General features: G+C 44.3%; 2 protein-coding genes across 4 annotated transcripts; both read right to left on the bottom strand.

Moving 5' to 3' along the window:
- Nucleotides 1-120: 120 nt before the first annotated feature.
- On the bottom strand, nt 121-10,816 carry usf3 (upstream transcription factor family member 3). 2 transcript variants are annotated; one of them, XM_074622609.1, is made up of 7 exons: nt 10,688-10,816; nt 9,392-9,511; nt 9,259-9,290; nt 9,050-9,132; nt 8,841-8,937; nt 3,776-8,706; nt 121-2,413 (listed from the first exon to the last, which is right to left on the bottom strand). In XM_074622609.1, the coding sequence occupies exons 2-7, from the start codon at nt 9,433-9,435 to the stop codon at nt 656-658; spliced, it is 6,945 nt and encodes a 2,314-aa protein (XP_074478710.1). In that variant the 5' UTR covers nt 9,436-9,511; nt 10,688-10,816; the 3' UTR covers nt 121-655. The 2 variants fall into 2 exon arrangements, with proteins under 2 accessions (XP_074478710.1, XP_074478711.1); XM_074622610.1 differs by lacking the exon at nt 10,688-10,816 and adding an exon at nt 10,544-10,681.
- Nucleotides 10,817-11,737: 921 nt separating this feature from the next.
- Nucleotides 11,738-16,987, bottom strand: naa50 (N-alpha-acetyltransferase 50, NatE catalytic subunit). 2 transcript variants are annotated; one of them, XM_074621449.1, is made up of 5 exons: nt 16,774-16,987; nt 13,817-13,953; nt 13,546-13,665; nt 13,388-13,454; nt 11,738-13,207 (listed from the first exon to the last, which is right to left on the bottom strand). In XM_074621449.1, exons 1-5 carry the CDS (start codon nt 16,779-16,781, stop codon nt 13,030-13,032), a joined length of 510 nt encoding a protein of 169 aa, XP_074477550.1. In that variant the 5' UTR covers nt 16,782-16,987; the 3' UTR covers nt 11,738-13,029. The 2 variants fall into 2 exon arrangements, with proteins under 2 accessions (XP_074477550.1, XP_074477551.1); XM_074621450.1 differs by having other exon boundaries at nt 13,817-13,950; nt 16,774-16,935.
- Between the last annotated feature and the right edge of the window lie 816 nt (nt 16,988-17,803).

Genomic DNA, 17,803 nt, shown 5'->3' with positions numbered 1-17,803 from the left:
TCACCACTGCCACCACTAATTTTCACTGTTTCTCCCCCCGGAGCGACAAAAAGCAAAAGTTAGTGACTGAGTTTAAAGTGCCATCTAGTGGAGAAAAAAGAAACGCACACAGTTCTTCAGTTGGCAGCAAATACAAATGTCTCCTTATAAACTTTATTAATCAATTTTGTATTTACAAATACATACATAATCTAACAATTCTGATATGAAACATTGGTATTTACAAAATAGCTCTCGGAAAAAAACAAAACAGATTCTGTACAGTTCAACCTGATATATAAGTTAGTAAATTACATTGGTAGGTAACTGTGCAGGTTTCTTGATGACCCATGAATTCAAGTTCTAAACCTAAATTTTGTTTTACTACGAAAACAGTCGGTTTAACCAACAAACGAAATAGCTTTAAAGGACCAACCTTAAATTCAAAAGTTTTTTTAAATATTACAAATTATATATTTTTGTCAAAGGGAACAAATTTGAGATTGAAACTGAACATGTAAACAATCAGACAGACGTTGGTGTCATTTCAACCTAGAAAAAAACGTTCATCGGGTGCTTCATCACCGCTTTCTGAACATTTAAAAAGAATAACAAATTGAAAATTAAACTTCACTTCAGAACACCAGTTCATCAAAAATGCAGCAGGGTTCTTTCCTCACACGGCCGAGCTGCCGTCGTGGCCCAGAATGTGGCTGATGTTGTGGGCGGGACGGTTGGGCTGCTTGCCGGAGTCGGCGGCCGAGGTGTTGGAGAGAGACAGCAGGGGAGACATTGGCATGGCAGAGCCGTCGGTGGGCATGCCTGTTGCGATCTCGGGGAACAGCGAGGTGAGGCTGAAGTTGGATATGTGAGGGGTGATTCCAGACGAGTTGGCGATGGGCATAGGGGGCATGTCTGGAAGTAAAGGGAAGCTGGCCTGGCCGAAACTGCGAGGAGGGGAGAGGATGGAGCCGAAGCGGTTATTGAGTTGAGGAGCGCTGCCCTTGTCTGCACTCGGGCTGGTAAACATTTGGTTGGGAAAGTACTGGAGGGTGACGTCGCTGGGGTGAGCAGCTGGAGAATAAGAGGGGTAGAAGGAGGGTAAAGTGTTCTGGGGCTCTACAGGCAGGAGGGATGGCGTGCGGGAGGCGTTGGACTGGCTGACTGGAGGGATGAATGTGGAGTTGGCATTGATGGGAGGAGGATTCATCCCTCCCTCTGGAATAAAGGGGAAACCAAAGTTTTGTGTTAGGTGTTGGTCTGGAACTAGGTTGTTGTCACCGGGAACCTGAGAGCTATCTGCCATAAAGCGAACGATAGTGCTGCGTCGCGCCTCTCCTCCGGACTGCGGCCTGCCCAGCAGCACCCCTCCTCCCGAGGGTAGAGGCAGGTGGACCTCGGGCTCGAAGGGGTTGCTCTGTCTCAGAGCGCCCGATCGAGGCCGGTCACCGGGTCTCAGCTTGGTGGGCTGCGTGTCTCGGGCGATGTGGCGAGAGTGCTGGCTGACGGCGGTGGGTGGTCTGGAAGGCGCCGAGGAGCGGCCTGGCTCAGAGCTGCCGTGTGGGGTCGGAGGGTGGGGGAGACCCGTGCGCACGCCTGGGCCTCCGTGCATATTACTGCTGACCTGAGAAATGTGGCCCTTGTTGCCCTCTCCGAGCCGCATAGCCGGGGCCTTCTGTGTCTGGGGCACGCTGGGGCTGGAGGCTTTGGCCTGAATGTCTCCTGAAGAGCTTCCGGGCACACAGCTGTACTCCATGCTGACCGGCGGACAGCACTGCACTGCTCGCTGGTGGTTGCTCTGCTCGGGCAGGTGGGGGGAAAGGAGGCTTTGCATGAAACTCTGGTGACAGCCCTCCTGCTCCCGTGGGAGGCCGACTTGTACTCCCTGTGAGCCGGGGTGAGCTGCGCTGTAGCGGTTCCTGCCGTCTGGTGGAGGGCCAACGCCCATCCTGAACCCGCCTTGCTGTTGCCCCTGAGGGCCCCTTTGGGAGGACGCCACTGACTTAGGGGCATCAAACCCACCAAGCTGATGCACTCCTCCTCCCATGGCCTTGAATGGCGGACACTCCGAGACCCGCTGAACATCAGCAGATCCCGGATGGTCAGAGGGCAGGCGATTCTGTGGGTTGTGTGCGATGTTGGCCTTCCCTCGCGACGTGTCCAGGTAACCGCGGAGGTCTGGCTGCTCCTGTGCGGCACCGCGGCCAGGCTGAAGGTGGAGGCCCATGCGCTGCTGCTGCTGCTCGCCACTGGTGGAACTTTTGCCGATGAGCGCCTCCGCGGAGTAGCTGGAAACGCGGTGGCGCTCCTGCCGTGACGGAGCGCAGGCCAAGTCAGACGACCGGGACACGGGGTTGCTGGGAGGAGGGATGAGCTGCTGCTCCAGAGTCCTCGTGCTCATCATCCTCTGCATAGCGTTGTGGTCTTGACCAGGCTGATGGAGAGAAAGTTCAAATGTGTTATTAATTATTCAATATCATCATCAACATTTCTTCCTGACAGTTCCCAGACATTTATAGATTGCGTTTCACTTGACATTGCTTACTATCATGAATTCTTATTCCTCTCTTAACTGCAGCTATGGGGGCTTTTTTACTGCAAGACCCAGGACAGAAAAAAAAGCTCCTAGGCAAGCATTTCTGTCTTTGTTTTCAGGATGCTTTTTGCTGTGGCAGTGTAAATGTGGTCTGCTGCGGTGGTTTTCTACAACTGCTAGGTCTTTCTAATTTACCAACCAGTCCCAAAAAATACCAGCATACCAGTTTTAACTTATTTTAACCCATTTGACTGCACTGACAGAAATGTCACACCGGAGGAAGTGATTCTTTGTGTGGTTTTTAAATAGTATTCACTTGTAAGCTCCTAGTATTTGGTATTTGGTATATATACACACTCAGTTATTGCAATTAAGTTGTGAACAGACAATATTTGATATGATTTAAATAGTAAATGAAAATCAATTAAGTAGTTTGTGTTGATTAGTTGGTTCCACAATTACTTGTACAATTACCAAATTTATCAACAAATAATTTTTGCACTGAAAATATAGTAATACAGTTAAATAACAAGTACAATCAATTAAAATATTTAAACGTGATTAATCGCAAATTAATCGCAATTTTTGTATCTGTTCAAAATGTACCTTAAAGGGAGATTTGTCAAGTATTTGTTACTCTTATCAACATTGAAGTTGGTAAATATGCTTGCTTTATGCAAATGTATATATATTTATTATTGGAAATCAATTAACACAAAACAATGACAATTATTGTCCAGAGACCCTCACAGTAAAAAGTATGCTCAAATCATAACATGGCAAACTGCAGCCCAACAGGCAACAACAGCTGTCAGTGTGTCAGTGTGCTGACTTGAATATGACTTGCCTGCATGTGATTATCATAAAGTGGGCATGTCTGTAAAGGGGAGACTCGTGGGTACCCATAGAACCCATTTTCATTCACATATCTTGAGGTCAGAGGTCAAGGGACCCCTTTGAAAATGGCCATGCCAGTTTTTCCTCACCAAAATTTAGTGCAAGTTTGGAGCGTTATTTAGCCTCCTTGGGGACAAGCTGGTATGACATGGTTGGTACCAATCCTTAGTTTTTCTAATTTAGCTGAGCCCGCTATAACCTCAGAAAGATCGAATAGAGGCCTGGCTAAATCGCAAATTGCGTTAACGCGTTATTGCGTTAACTTTGACAGCCCTAATAAAAAGATACATAGTCAAGATCAACCTAAGCACCACAGGTGCCTCTGTACTTTGTTTCCAGTCTTATCTCCCATGTGAAACCCACCTTGAGGTGCTCCTGCTGGGCCAGGTGGCTGCTGTGGTGGGCCCTGGATCCTGCTGCCTGGGCTTCACAGCTCTTCTCCTGGTGTCTAAAGTGCTGCTGCTGTTGTTGCTGCTGGATCTGCTGCTGTAGATGCTGCTGGTGTCTGGAGTGGGAGCTCTGCTGCTGCTGCTGTAACTGCTGCTGCTGCTGCTGCTGTTGGTGTTGTTGATGCTGCGTCTGTGTCTGCTGTTGATGTGTTTGCTGTTGGTGCTGTTGGGGATGAGACTGTTGGTGTTGCGTTGGCTGTTGATGCTGCTGTGATTGTTGGTGCGACTGTTGTTGATGCTGCTGCGACTGCTGCTGCTGCTGTGTGTGCTGTTGATGCTGCGTCTGTTGTTGTTGATGCGAGTGCTGCTGCTGCTGAACTCCAGACTTCTCCAGGTGGTGCTGCTTCTGTTGCAGGCCAGCAGGTGAACCAGTCTGACTGCCTCTGACAAGCCCCCGCTTCTTCTGCACATGCTGCTGCTGCTGCTGCTGCTGCTGCTGTTGCTGCTCTTGCTGCTGCTGAAGCGCCCTCTGGTGTAGCGAGTGGCGCTGTGCGGGGTCAGGCTGTGTCAGGTGGTGTTGCAGATGGTACAGATGGTGTCTCTGTTGCTCTTGCTGCTGCTGTTTCATGTAAAGATTTCCTCCCAGGTGCTGGCCAGGCTGGGTTGCGGCGTGCTGGGGATGACCCTGGGGCAGATGGAGCACACCTGGCTGGTTCTGCTCAGGAGGTCCTTGAGGAGGACAGTGGCCGTCCGGGGGCCGAACTACCGGGCTCATGAAAGAGTTCGTGGAGAAGAGCGGGCCTCCGCTTTCTGAATTAATCCTCGTCATGACAGCCGAGGACGTGGGGGGCAGCTGTCCCACCATCATCTGGCTGTGGTCTGGCGCTTTCACGTCCATGTGGCTGGCTGATGGAGGGCAAGGCTTGGGCCGCTTCCCGGTGTTTAGCATCACCTCCTCCTGGGCCTGCCGCTTGGAGATGATCTTCGCTTGTCGCTCGCCTACGCCGACTCCAGCTTGAGCCCTCATCAGCGCAGTCTTTAAGGGGGTGTACTCGTTCAGTTGGGCTGCACCTGAGCAGGGCGAGAGGGCGTTGTTTGGCGGTTGGGATATGTGGGCTGACGTCCCTACAGGTGAGGGGACCGAGCCCTGTTGGCCGGCGAGACTGGGAGAGCCGGGGTAGGGTTGCTGACTGGAGCTGGGCCGGATCAGGTTGTTGACGCTGAGGCTAGCCACGGTGCCGCTCTGAGACTGGACCTGGGGGAGAGACTGGGAGTACGAGATGTTTTGTGGATGTCTGCTTGCACTGGGCCCCTCCTCAGCCTGTCCTCTGACTGATACCTGGACAGCAGGTTTAACCGTTACTGTGTCCATGGGTTTAGTCACTTTGGCCTGCTGTCCAGTTGAGCCCCTTTCTTTACTGTTTGACACCGCTGGGTTCTTTGGGGGCTCCCACGTGGCGTTTGTCGGAGCAGTGTTCCCAGAGCAGCTTCCACTCCGCCTCCCTGGACTGTCCTGTTCTAGCATGGCCAAAGCCAGCATTTCTGCCTGCTCGGAGGTGAATGTAAATGTTCCAAAGGAGCCAGATGACGCACTAATAGTGTGGCCCTGTGGAAGCATGGATGCCACAGAGAACCCTCGGCCTCCCCCAGCCCCTGAAGACATGGGAGAATCTGTCTGCCTGCTAGATGTCATAGGGTGCTCTATAGTTTGATCGTCAAGGTTGGTGTACACCTGTTGAGATAGGGCAAAATCCTTTCTGCCAGAAGTCGCTGCCACTAAGCCGTCTTTCTCTGCTGCCGTGGAGTGTCTCTCTACCTGAGCCTCCCTGTCTCTTCTAGAGGGTTGAGGTGGTTTGACTTCAGCGGGATGGCAAGGGGAAGGGTTGGGCATATTTACGTCAGTCTGCTGTGTTGGCGCTCTACTGGTAGTGACCCTTTTCCTAAACTCTGAGCTTGTTGTGGGGGCTGTAACGGAGCTGTGGGCTGCAGAAAAAGTCAACGCAGGTGATGAGAGCGCCACGGTTGTGGACACCAAGGGTAAAGTGACGGGCTGAGGTTTATTACAGGGCAGAGGATCTTGGGTATTAGATACCTGAGGACGACATACTGAAGTTGGTTGGGTAGGCTGATTTAAAGATACTGGTGCAGTTGTTGGGATACTGCTGGTGCAGACTGGAGTCAGGCATGCAGCAGAAACAGTGGTGGAAGTGTACAGCGTCTCGGTGGCACCTGCAGAGCTGACCACAGATTTGCTCTGTTTAGAAACAGTAGTGGTGGCAGCTGACTTATTTTGTGTTGAGCTAGTTGCTGAACTAGTGGTTGGCTGTTTAACCTCTGGAGCTGGGAGTTTGGTTACAGTTGAGTTGTTGCCAGAAACTGGTTTACTCTCAATGGCCACAGCTGCACTGACAGCTGGCTTGGCCGATGTGGCATTGACAGGTGTAACCGCAGGTGCCATACTACTAGTGTTAGTATGACTGACATCAGTCTGAGTTGCACTGACAGAGCTTTTGCTCTGTGGTTGGGATTGACTAAATACAGTTGACTCACTCGATGAACTACACACAATCATTATCTGAGTGTTTTGTGTGGAGGTGACATTCCCTACAGCTTCACTACAATGTGCAGTCGTGACAGCTGTGGTACAAGTGGGGGAAATGTCTGTGACTTTTACAGTCGAGGACTGTAAAACTGGAGATACTGAAACCTGAACTGTCTGATTTTCTCCTGCAGCAACCGCTGGCTTGGCTGAAACAGCAACAGCAGACGGTGCATGACTGAGCTCTTTTTTCTTGGCTGGTTTAGTCCTTTTAGCTGTTGCCCTCTTTGCATTCAAAGTTGTACGAAGCCTCTTTGCTGGAGTCTTAGAGGCATTGACCACCAGCCCTGATTTGACTGCGTTCAAACAAGGGACCTGTAGCTGCCGGACAGGTAGAGCAAGTGCGGCTCCAGGGACGGATGCTGGAGCAGGAGGCTGCTTCTGCTGGACTACTAATGATGGAGCAGCTGGAGGCTGACCGTTGTTCTGGCTAGAAATGGTAAGTGGAAGGCCCTGAGAGATGCTCTGATTGAGACTGCTGAGTGCACCTAAACTGTTGAGGGCCACATTAGTAGTTGGTTCCTCTGTGGTTGTTGGCTGGACCAGCTGGAGCGTACTCTGGCCTGCCTTGGAGCTGGATTTGTCAGAAGTCTTCATGGGCTGCAGGGCAAACACCTGGCCGTTCACAGTGATAGTCTGTGGGGTTGTAGGAACCGGTGGGGAGGTGGAGGCCTGAGTGACCTGAAGTTGATGGTTAATTTGAGGCTGAACAGGGCGTGGGAGGATGTGCACCAGTTGCTTTCCCCCAACACTCTGCAAGGACGTGGCAGATGTTGAGATGCTGGTTGTGGGTATTTGAGTGGACACAACAGGTACTGCAGTGGGCACAGCAGCCGGCACCATGCCAACCTGAGGATTCTGAGGGGCAGGTGCAACCTGATTGGGTGCCTGGATTATTACAATATGCTGACACGGTGTCTGATTGGTTATTTCCTCCCGTACAACTGACTGGGTTGGGCAAGAACTGGCCTGCTGCAGGATGACCACACTTGGGTTGTTAGTGTTCTGTGGTGCTGTTACACCTGAGGCTGTCGCTCCAGACGGGTTGACCTGCAGCACCTGCATTGTCTGCAGGAGGGGCAGCACAGTGGCCTGTGGCTGGGGCACCAGGGCTGGCTGAGGTATGAGGGCTGTCGGAGGATGTGGAATCAATGACGCTGGTTGAAATACAGCAGGCTGGGGTTGCGATGGCACGACAGCAGTGTGGGCAACCACACCTGTCTGGGGTACGATGGCTGACTGGGATAGAACAGCACACTGTGCTTGGGGGGCTAGAACAGGCTGAGGCTGTGCCTGGTTCAGGATTGCTGTCCGTAGCTGGGGTGGTCTCTGAAAGGGCTGCGCTTGAATGTGGGCTGTAATGGGTGCTTGCTGTACAGGCACATGTGGTTGCATCTGTATTTGAATGGGCTGAACAGAAGGTTTGTTGCCCATCGGACACACAGTCACCTGCTGGACAGTCTGGGTGGTGTTGATGACCTCTGGGGCGGGGACACTCTGGCAGACTGGCTGCACTGTGTTCCCCGCCATCTGCAGCGTTGTCCAGGTAGTCTGTGTGCTGCCTGCCGCCCCAGCCCTAAGAAGGGCTTGGCTGTTGGGGATAGCAGTGTAACTTATAGTCCTCATGGCAGAGTCCTGTGTGACCCAAGAGCAAACCTCTGAGGCTGCTGCTCTGGTTGCGGCTATAGCCTGTGTAAGCGTGGTGAGATTGGCCACAGGCTGAGCAGGGCTCTCAGTGGGAAGCTGTGAGGCTGAAGTGGCTGCTATGGTGAGGGTCGGGGCTGGGGCGGCAGGCTGCGGTTGTTGGGCCAAAGCTGTGGCGGATGCAGGGATCTGGAGGGTGATGTAAGACACAGAGGGTGGCAGAGCGGGGGCTGCAGCCGGCATATCGACCAAACACTGCTCTATCATTCTCAGGCCTGGTGTAGACTGGATGGCGGTGGACACAGGGAGAAGTGCAGGGGTGGAAGAAGAGGTATTAACTTGCAGCAGAGTTCCATTAACCCTCAACCTGGCACCGACCTCAGAAGGTGACTGAAGAATTAATGTTTCAGAAGGCTGTTTTGCTGGGTTCTTCTCCTTCCCTGCCGGGCACTTTACTTTGCCATTAGAATAGACAATGATCCCCTTTGGGAGTTGGTGAGTGGGGTTCACTTTTCCCACCTTGGCGCAACGCTGTTTCCCCTTCCAGTGGATTGTGGGGTCTTCTAAAATGTCAATATCATGGGCTTTGAGGAGCTCGATGTAGTGAGCACTCTCCCTCCTCAGCTCCTCCATCTGACGCCGTAGCCGACGGATCTCCTCCGCTGCACAGAGACCAAGCACACATATTATCAATCAAGTGTACTTAGCCATACGTAAGTATAATTAAACTATGAGATAATCTAGGTGTGCACTACTGCAAAAACGATGTGTGAGGTGTACAATTGTTAAACTTTACCTTGGACTTTATCTCCTCCTTCCAGAAGCAACGTGTCATTTCGTTTCTTCATTTCAGTGATGTAGCGAAAGGCCTGGTCCAAGATCATGTTCTTACTCTATAGATTAGGGTATAAAGGTTTAATATTTAAAAAAATAAAGACACTGTACAGACACTAATTTGACCATATAACATGTTACTGATTAGGCGAAACAGTAATGCCAGTTTACCTGTTTAAGTGCCTGGGAACAGGGCAGAAGACTACCAATGCGGTTAATCCCAGCATTAATCTTCTCTTTTCTGTGTCTCTCAACTATATATAGAGAAGAGAGTCAACTTTAATGTCCAGTCACATTTATAGTGAATACTCTACAATAAATGTATGTATTTAATAAGCAGCAAGGTTTGAACAGAAGCATAATAGGAGATATTATTTTACCTGCATTGTGAGATTCTTTGTTTTTCTTCTTTCTGCAAAAAAAAAATATTGTTTATTACAACTATGCACATATATAAGTGCCTCTGATTGATAATTTGGTTAAAGCAAGCAGATTATGTCAAACCATCCTTACTTGGGACTACGACCAGGTGTCTGAGTTTCAGTCATCTCTGGCATTCTTGTCCTAACAGTTGCCTGTTTGATAATAAGGTACCATTTAACAGCTGGACCTTAAATCCCTTCTGTGCCCGTCCTGCAATGAACACATAAAAACACACAAGAGTATGAATGTTAAATAAGCATGATGACACCAGACAACTGTATAACACCATAGAAAAATACATTCAGATGCAATTATCCAGCAGTACTGTTGTAGATATGAACACATAAAAACACCAGGACACAGAGTATGCATTTTAAATAAGCATGATGACACCAGACAACTGCATAACACCAAAGTATAATCATTCAGATGCAATTATCTAGTAGTAATGTTGTAGATATGAACACATAAGACACCAGTGACACAGAGTATGCATTTTAAACAAGCATGATGACACCAGACAACTGTATAACACCAAAGAAAAATGCATTAAGATGCAATAATCCAGCAGTAATGTTGGATTTAAAAGACCTTGTTAAGCAACACTGAACCTCTAACGTTACTACAACTAGATGCTAACAAGCTGGATTATTTACCTGCATTGTGAGATTCTTTGTTTTTGTTCTTTCTGCAATTAAAATGCAATAATCCAGCAGTAATGTTGGATTTAAAAGACCTTGTTAAGCAACACTGAGCCTCTAACGTTACTACAACTAGATGCAACAAGCTGAATTATTTTACCTGCATTGTGAGATTCTTTGTTTTTCTTCTTTCTGCATTAAAATGCAATAATCCTGCAGTAATGTTGGATTTAAAAGACCTTGTTAAGCAACACTGAACCTCTAATGTTACTACAACTAGATGCAACAAGCTGAATTATTTTACCTGCATTGTGAGATTCTTTGCTTTTCTTCTTTCTGCATTAAAATGCAATAATCCTGCAGTAATGTTGGATTTAAAAGACCTTGTTAAACTGCACTGAGCTTCTACAACTAGATGCTAACCAGCTGGTGTTGATTAACCTAAGCTTTACAGATAACCTAAACTCATCTACCTGCATATTACAGCTTCATTATAACATCTTTAAACGAATAGCACACATAGTTGTGAGTCCTGGTTGACAGCAAGCAGATTATTATCACTCAACCAACAAGACACTAGCAACCTGGGCACTTACAGTACCTCTTCAGCTAGCTCTCTGTTAGCTCACAGGCTAACAGATAGCTCACTTTACCGTCTCCGACATCATTATTAAGCAAATTAAAGGCGGATTTCTTCTCGTTCCTGCTGATAAAAGCCTGTTATTGGATAATAGTGTCCACTAACCTCTAGTCTCAGCATGTTTGGAGGCTGTCTGCTGAGAGATCTGTGAGGTTTGGAGGCTAACAGTTGGCTAGCAGAAGCATTAAACTCAACTCATTTCTCAAAACAATCTGGATACACCTAACATTGTGCTGGAGAGGGGGCGGGCTCTAGGGGAGCTGACAGCCAATGGCATTCGAGATGTGGGGAGTGTTAGCCAATCACGACGCGGTATTCAGAGAATGCACCTAAAACATGTATGTATGCATTTGTTAATGTTTTTAGATTAATTTTAGATATAGATAGATAGTAACTTTATTGATCCTGAGGGAAATTCAAATTTCCAGCATCACAGTTCCATAGTGCAAAAATATGTTAGTAAAAAAGTTAGTAGTGCATTATTATCTAGTCTTTATCCTAAAGATTGTGGGAGATTTTGACTAAGGGATGTTTTGTGCTGCTGTTGATGTCCTGGTTTCCTTTTCAAATCAACTTTTTTAAAGGAGTTTCCCTATATTGAGAAATGTCATAAGTGATCTGGCTATAATCGGATGTTCTTACCTGTATTTCATGGTCACAGTTCTTCAAAAATGTGTGACATTACCTCCTTTTCAGTCTCTCATAAGTTATTATAATAATAATATAATAATAAATGTATTTATATAGATAGATAGTAACTTCATTGATCCCGCGGAAATTCAAGTTTACAGCATCACAGTTCCATAGTGCAAATACATGTTAGTAAAAAAGTTAGTAATGCAAAGTACAAAACAATATACCAGATATAAAAATACAAGAATATAAAGGAAAACTGTTAAAAGTGAATATAGTGCAGAGTAACAGCTGTGATACACGACTAATAAAATAGTGCAGAAGACACTGTCGAAAATGAGTATAGTGCAAAGTAACTCCAGTAGCTTAGTCTATGAAAGTGCACTGTATGCGTTATCTGTCCTGCAGACCGTCCTCCTTTGCCCCCCCCCTCCCTAAAGAGGTGTTGTACAGTTTAATTTTGTGCATTTAGCCAATAATTCACAATGTTTATGAAACAGAATAAGACAATTAGCAAACACATTTACTGCAAATAGTAATTCCTTTATTTAGACGTTTAAAAAGTCTTACAATATAGAGCTCCAGAAAAGATAAAATTCTTCAAAGAAAGGAAAAAACATGCTTATACTACAAGTGGAGAGGACACAACTCTCCTTTGCATGCAGAGGGGACAGAGCTTCCTCTGGGTTAAAACACTGTTCCAAGAGACCATACTGAAACTTTTCAAACTATCAGCTGAACTTCCAAACTTATCAGAACAACAGAAGCTGACTGAGGCAGGTAGTTTGAGAAGACAAATTCTGAAAGGTGGCTACATAAGGTGCCAAAGGTGTTTACGGTAAGATGTCTCAAAACACTTCCATGTGTTTAGAGACACACATCCTTATACACCTTCATACTGAAAATAATGCCCAAATCCAATCTCAACCAGACAATCTGTTGTTTTTCAAACATCCCTCACAGGAAGATGTGGAGCGACCCGTCTCAGAAACACATTCAATACATTATTTAGTATGTTTCTCTCATTCTTTAATGTTTTCATTCTTAGTAGTAAACCCAGGAGAACCTCTGAACCATTTGCCGTTTCGTTGTAAAAAATAAAAAATAACAGTTGAAGGGGAATTAAATTAACAGGCTGGAAAATAAAGTTATTTAGAAATGATGAGTGGTGAACACGTCTTCCCACCATCTCAAAACCGTTCAGCCTTCTTTACGCCCGAACTGAGGGGATACATTTCTGCTTTTCCCCTCTGGACGTGAAGCTGGTCAGACTCATTTCCCATAAGCCCCAAGGTTTGGGTGGTGAGGGAATAGAGTTGTGACTGTTCCACGTAACAACTCAAAGCTAACCAGCTGGGACTTGTGTCTGTCAGTGATGGTCTTTCAAACACTTTTACAGCTTCAAACCAACTGTTTTTCTTTTGCTCAACAGTATAGATATGTCCCCATTAAATTTATAACCGCATAAAAACAACTCAAACACAAACAGTATGATTTTCAAACACCACACCCTCCCCCTTCACCAAGTCTAAAACTGTCTGAAGTTGGCAACTTTGTCAATCGGAGCACTTTTGAATACTGAGCTTTTTGTCATTTTCAATTATCTGTATGAAGAAAGGGGAGCAATAAAATATGCAAAAAAATCAAAGGGGACCCCTTTGCAAAATAAATGCAGCATTTTTTGTACTTTAAATTTGTTTTCTCTTTTTAGCGTCCTTTGAAGAAAGTGTTGAATGTGTCGACCCTGGGGCATTTGTCACAGTTCTGTTTCTGTGGAGGCGGGCACATCTGTGCTCTTTCCAAACGCTGTGCCCCTACTCTGCCTTCTGAAGCTCTCCGGTGGGCGGTGCACATGGGCTGCGCAGACTCTTCTGCAACACATGGGCATCTGCGGGCTCTATCCTCTTGTAGTAATTCTTTTTTGTTTCGATGATCTCAAAGCCAAACTTCTGGTAAAAGTGAATGGCTGATTCATTGCTGATCTGCACATGACTGTGGAGAGGGAAAGGAGAACGTTAGTTAGTAGTAGAACAGTTTGAAGAATTGATCAACAAGTAGCAATGGAATTAATTGATTTCTTTACGCTACGGCTGATCTGTTTCAGTAAAAAAGATCTAATTAATCTACACTGAAAATATGCGGTAACTCCTCATACACCTTCTAGACACTCACAGGTAAATGTTGTCAAAAGTGCCATCCTTCTCACAGATGTTTAGCACATGATTCAGCATCTTTGTACCTGGAGAAATAAACAACGGCAAAGTTGGAGAAACAAAACACAAGATCACAAGGTGCGCTGCAGCGTCTTCTAGAGATGCAGAGCTCCTTACCAATTCCAAGTCTACGGTAGGGTGCTAGACAACCGAGCGTCATGATGTACAGTCTCTTCTGGTTCTGAGAGTGGTCCACTCTGCAGCACACAGCGCCCACTGCAATGTCATTGAAGTATGCTGCAAGACAAAGAAGATGTAAGACATGGAAAGGTTGTAAATCCCCGTTCGAATATCTCACTGTTACCAGAAAAGCTTGAGCTTCATGCTTTTTTAAAAAAAATGTTGAAGTTATTTGGGAGTAAGTTACATTGTGAGTGATGTTTCTTACCTAGCTTTGCAAGCTCTCCAACTTCCAGTACATCTTTGTAAAACTTGTCGTTGTAGCTGACAGGGAAGATGACCTGGTTCAGGCGTTTCAGCTGCTTAATGTTGTGGGGCGTAACATCCCCCAGCTCAATCCGGCTACTGGAACAAGAGCAAAACGGTCAAATGACGATTCAGCATAATTTGACTCAAATGCAATTGGTAACTTTGAGATCTAGCTTAAAACTGTTGAGTACTTGAAATATTTTTCTAAACCAACCACTTGAATGCAATTGTTTTATTTACTTAATAATTAATGCTAAATTTGAAACGATTACTTTAGTTAATCAACAGAATGTTTTTTTCTGAACAATATCGAGCTTCAGATGAGTGATCATCAGAATAATTGTCAATTTTTAAACTTGTTTAGCTGCAACCTCTGGGTGAAATTAATCTCCAAAGCAACATCAAATGATTAGATGTGGTGGAAGCTATGCCGCTGACATACAAATGTCACACAGCACAATGGGATGCCACACTGGTGCCAGACACAATCCACCTAAAATCGCTCTTTCAACAAATCATAAATACCTAATACACAATTTATCATTTTGATATCCTTGCCTTATATTTACCAAGAACTTGACAGGGCACCTGCTAGAATCAATAGTCAACATAACCTGGGAATATGTGTGTTATAGTCAGGGTCTGAAATTAAGTTTTTTTCCTCACGTGCCACTGTGGCAGGTCACTGAACATTTCTACTAGCCACACAATTTTTTTGTCTGCCACTTCTGAAATCTATGTAGAACGTTTCAGAATTGTAAACACTAGGACTGTGTATTAGCAATAATCTGTCGATACGATACGTATCATGATACAGAGGTTACGATTCAATATATCGTGACATATTGCAGTACTGTAAGCAAGGCAATATATTGTTTTTTTTTTAAAAAATCTGGTCATAGTATAAAAAACACACTGCCACGTGCATAAAATCTGAGTAAACTAACATTTTTATGCTGTCAGAATAGTAGGATCTGCATTTGCATTTCTCATTGAAAATAAAATAAAGTATTGACTGAGTTAATATTTGCTTGTAAACTAATTAACTAACTTAGAAATCAATACAGGGTTTTTGAGAATTGATACAGTATCACAAAACATAATATTGCAATACTCCATATTTTTTATATTTTCGTCCACCCCTAGTAAACACTGAGTCAGCGGTAACAGACAGTAGAAATATGGATCATGTAACCTTAAATCACTGACTATTTTTAATTTAGGAATTGTTTTGGAAAATAATATTTTTCTGCCATGGTGGCAGGTGACCTGAAATGTATACCTGCCACAGCCAACATTTACCCTGTTATATGGCAGGTGCTAATTTCATTCCCTGGTTATCTTAGTTAACTGACCCAAACACAACTCACCAGCTTGTGGTTGAGGGGTTCACTGTGGTATTTATAGGAGAGACTACACATCCACAGCTGTTGGTCACGTGTGTTGTTGATCAAGATATACCGGCATGCATCCAAACTTCAAACAGTAAAGTCTGTGTAATCCTATCTGAACATTTTAACATAGTTAAATCGCCCTCATGTTATTGGAGAATCAAGACCAAAAAAGGAAAGTGTTACAACATCACTGCTAATATGTTATACTCCCCCATGTCAAGTTACACTGAGCAAGCTGGAACACACTCTTGAGAGTTGGTGTAACGTTATATATTACCAACATAAGCTCACTAACTTCTTTAGTAACTTTGTGAACTGACTTGGCTGCAGTTCAGTTGAGCTGTTGAGCAGCTAACACACATTGCAGGACAGATAATAATGCACACAGTGCACTTTCATAGACTAAGCTACTGGAGTTACCCTGCACTATACTCATTTTTAACAGTCTGTTCTGCACTATATTCACTTTTTTTATAGTCCTTTATCACAGCTGTTGCCCTGCACTATATTCACTTTTAACAGTCATCTCCTTGTATGTTTATATGTGGTATATTTCTTTGTACTTTGCACTACTAACCTTTTTGCTGCCTTTTTACTAACATGTTTTGCACTATGGAACTGTGATGCTGGAAACTTGAATTTCCCTTGGGATCAATAAAGTTACTAACTATCTATCTATCTATATAAATGATTATATTATTATTATAATAACTTATGAGAGACTGAAAAGGAGGTAATGTCACACATTTTTGAAGAACTGTGCCCATGAAATACAGGTAAGAACATCTGATTATAGCCAGATCACTTATGACATTTCTCAATTTAGGGAAATTCCTTTTAAAAAGTTGATTTGAAAAGGAAACCAGGACATCAACAGTAGCAAAAAAACATCCCTTAGTCAAAATCTCCCACAATCTTTAGGATAAATAAGACACTAGATAATAATAATGCACTAAACTCATTTTTAACAGTCTCTTCTGCACTATATTCACTTGTTTAATAGTCCTGTATCACAGCTGTTACCCTGCACTATATTCACTTTTAACAGTCATCTCCTTGTATTTTTATATCTGGTATATATTTTTTGTACTTTGTACTACTAACTTTTTTTTACTAACATGTTTTGCACTATGGAACTGTGATGCTGGAAACTTGAATTCCCCTCAGGATCAATACAGTTATCATCTATCTATCTAGTTATCTATCTGTTACACTGAGCTGCTCCAGAGTCTGTCTTCTTTAGCTTAGTTAGCTTAAAGTGGGTTTACTGACTCAGCTTCACAGTTAGCAGCTAGCTAGTTAGCTTGTTGTTATCTACCTTAAACCAACCCTCAAGTTAAAGAGAATACAGGTGACACAGCTGTCTCTGTTAACAGTGCTGTGTTTGTTCCTAAACACCTGAAATATGAAAGTAGCTTAGCAGAGCTAGCTAGCCTCGCTCCGTCTCCTCCACCTTGTAGAAGAAGAAGAAACTTTACTCGTGGCTAAGCTACTTATTCAAGACTCAAAAGCTCACACTCACCCTTTCATTGTAAACAGATAATATCCCTTATGTTCGACGAGGCTGAACTTTGGAGTTGTTTAAGGTGTGAAGGAGTAATCTGGACAGAGTTAGGGTCGGGGATGCCTCCCGGTTTACCCTCCACATGTAGCTAGCTAGCGGTGGTAGCAGTTAGCTTAGCTTAGCTTAGCTTAGCCTCACTCCTTCCACGCCTGTGTGGAGACTGTCAACCTCTGACCTCCGCCGCGCATGCGCAGTAACACTGTTGCGCATGCTTGGTGTGTGTTTTTGAAACCCCTGAGTTTTGTCTCTCAGGATATCTACTGAAAGTGTTTAGTTATATTCAGGAAATGAAGCTCGCTTTTTATCCTTTTTTTCCTTTGCTTTTTTTTGTTGTTGCAATATCTAAGGTGAAAGCTTCCCATGTTCAATTGTAAATAATTAAATCTAATGATATAAAAGAACACCTTTGGAAGAGCCAGGCTGTAAAATTGTTATCAAATGTACTGCAATTTCTTTTGTTTTAAGTATGCACAATTGTATTTGGAATTTACTTGCAGTAATATGTATACTATGTAATATGATGCATTTTAAATGAATGCTATTCTAAAATAAAAACGAAAAAAAAAAATTAAAAAAGTAGTGACAGGAGCCACTTGCATAGGCGGTGACCTACAATTTCTTCAACTTCATAGTCAAACACATCTACAGTCCTATTTATATTTTTCATAATAAAATATTCTCATATTTTTGTGTATATACTTTTATTGATGTTCTTATAAATGGAGGGTATTTTGGACTTAGTTTAAATAGGAAAAAAATTGTAAAAATGTACTCTTGCTCATGCTGTAGAACAGGGATCAGCAACCTTTACTATCAAAAGAGCCATTTTAGGCAAAAAATCTGTCTGGAGCCACAAAACATTTGAGCATTGTGATGAAGATAACACAGTTTATAGTCTAAGCATATAGTATATAAGTAAAATTACAATATATAGATATTTAAAAAAAACATGCATGTAAATGGAAGAAAATAATAAAGAAGTAATTCA

This window comes from Sebastes fasciatus, chromosome 21 (genome assembly GCF_043250625.1).
Source record: "Sebastes fasciatus isolate fSebFas1 chromosome 21, fSebFas1.pri, whole genome shotgun sequence".
Lineage (NCBI taxonomy): Eukaryota > Metazoa > Chordata > Actinopteri > Perciformes > Sebastidae > Sebastes > Sebastes fasciatus.
Note: the sequence above shows the minus strand (reverse complement) of the source record. Positions and strands in the feature narration are given on the sequence as shown.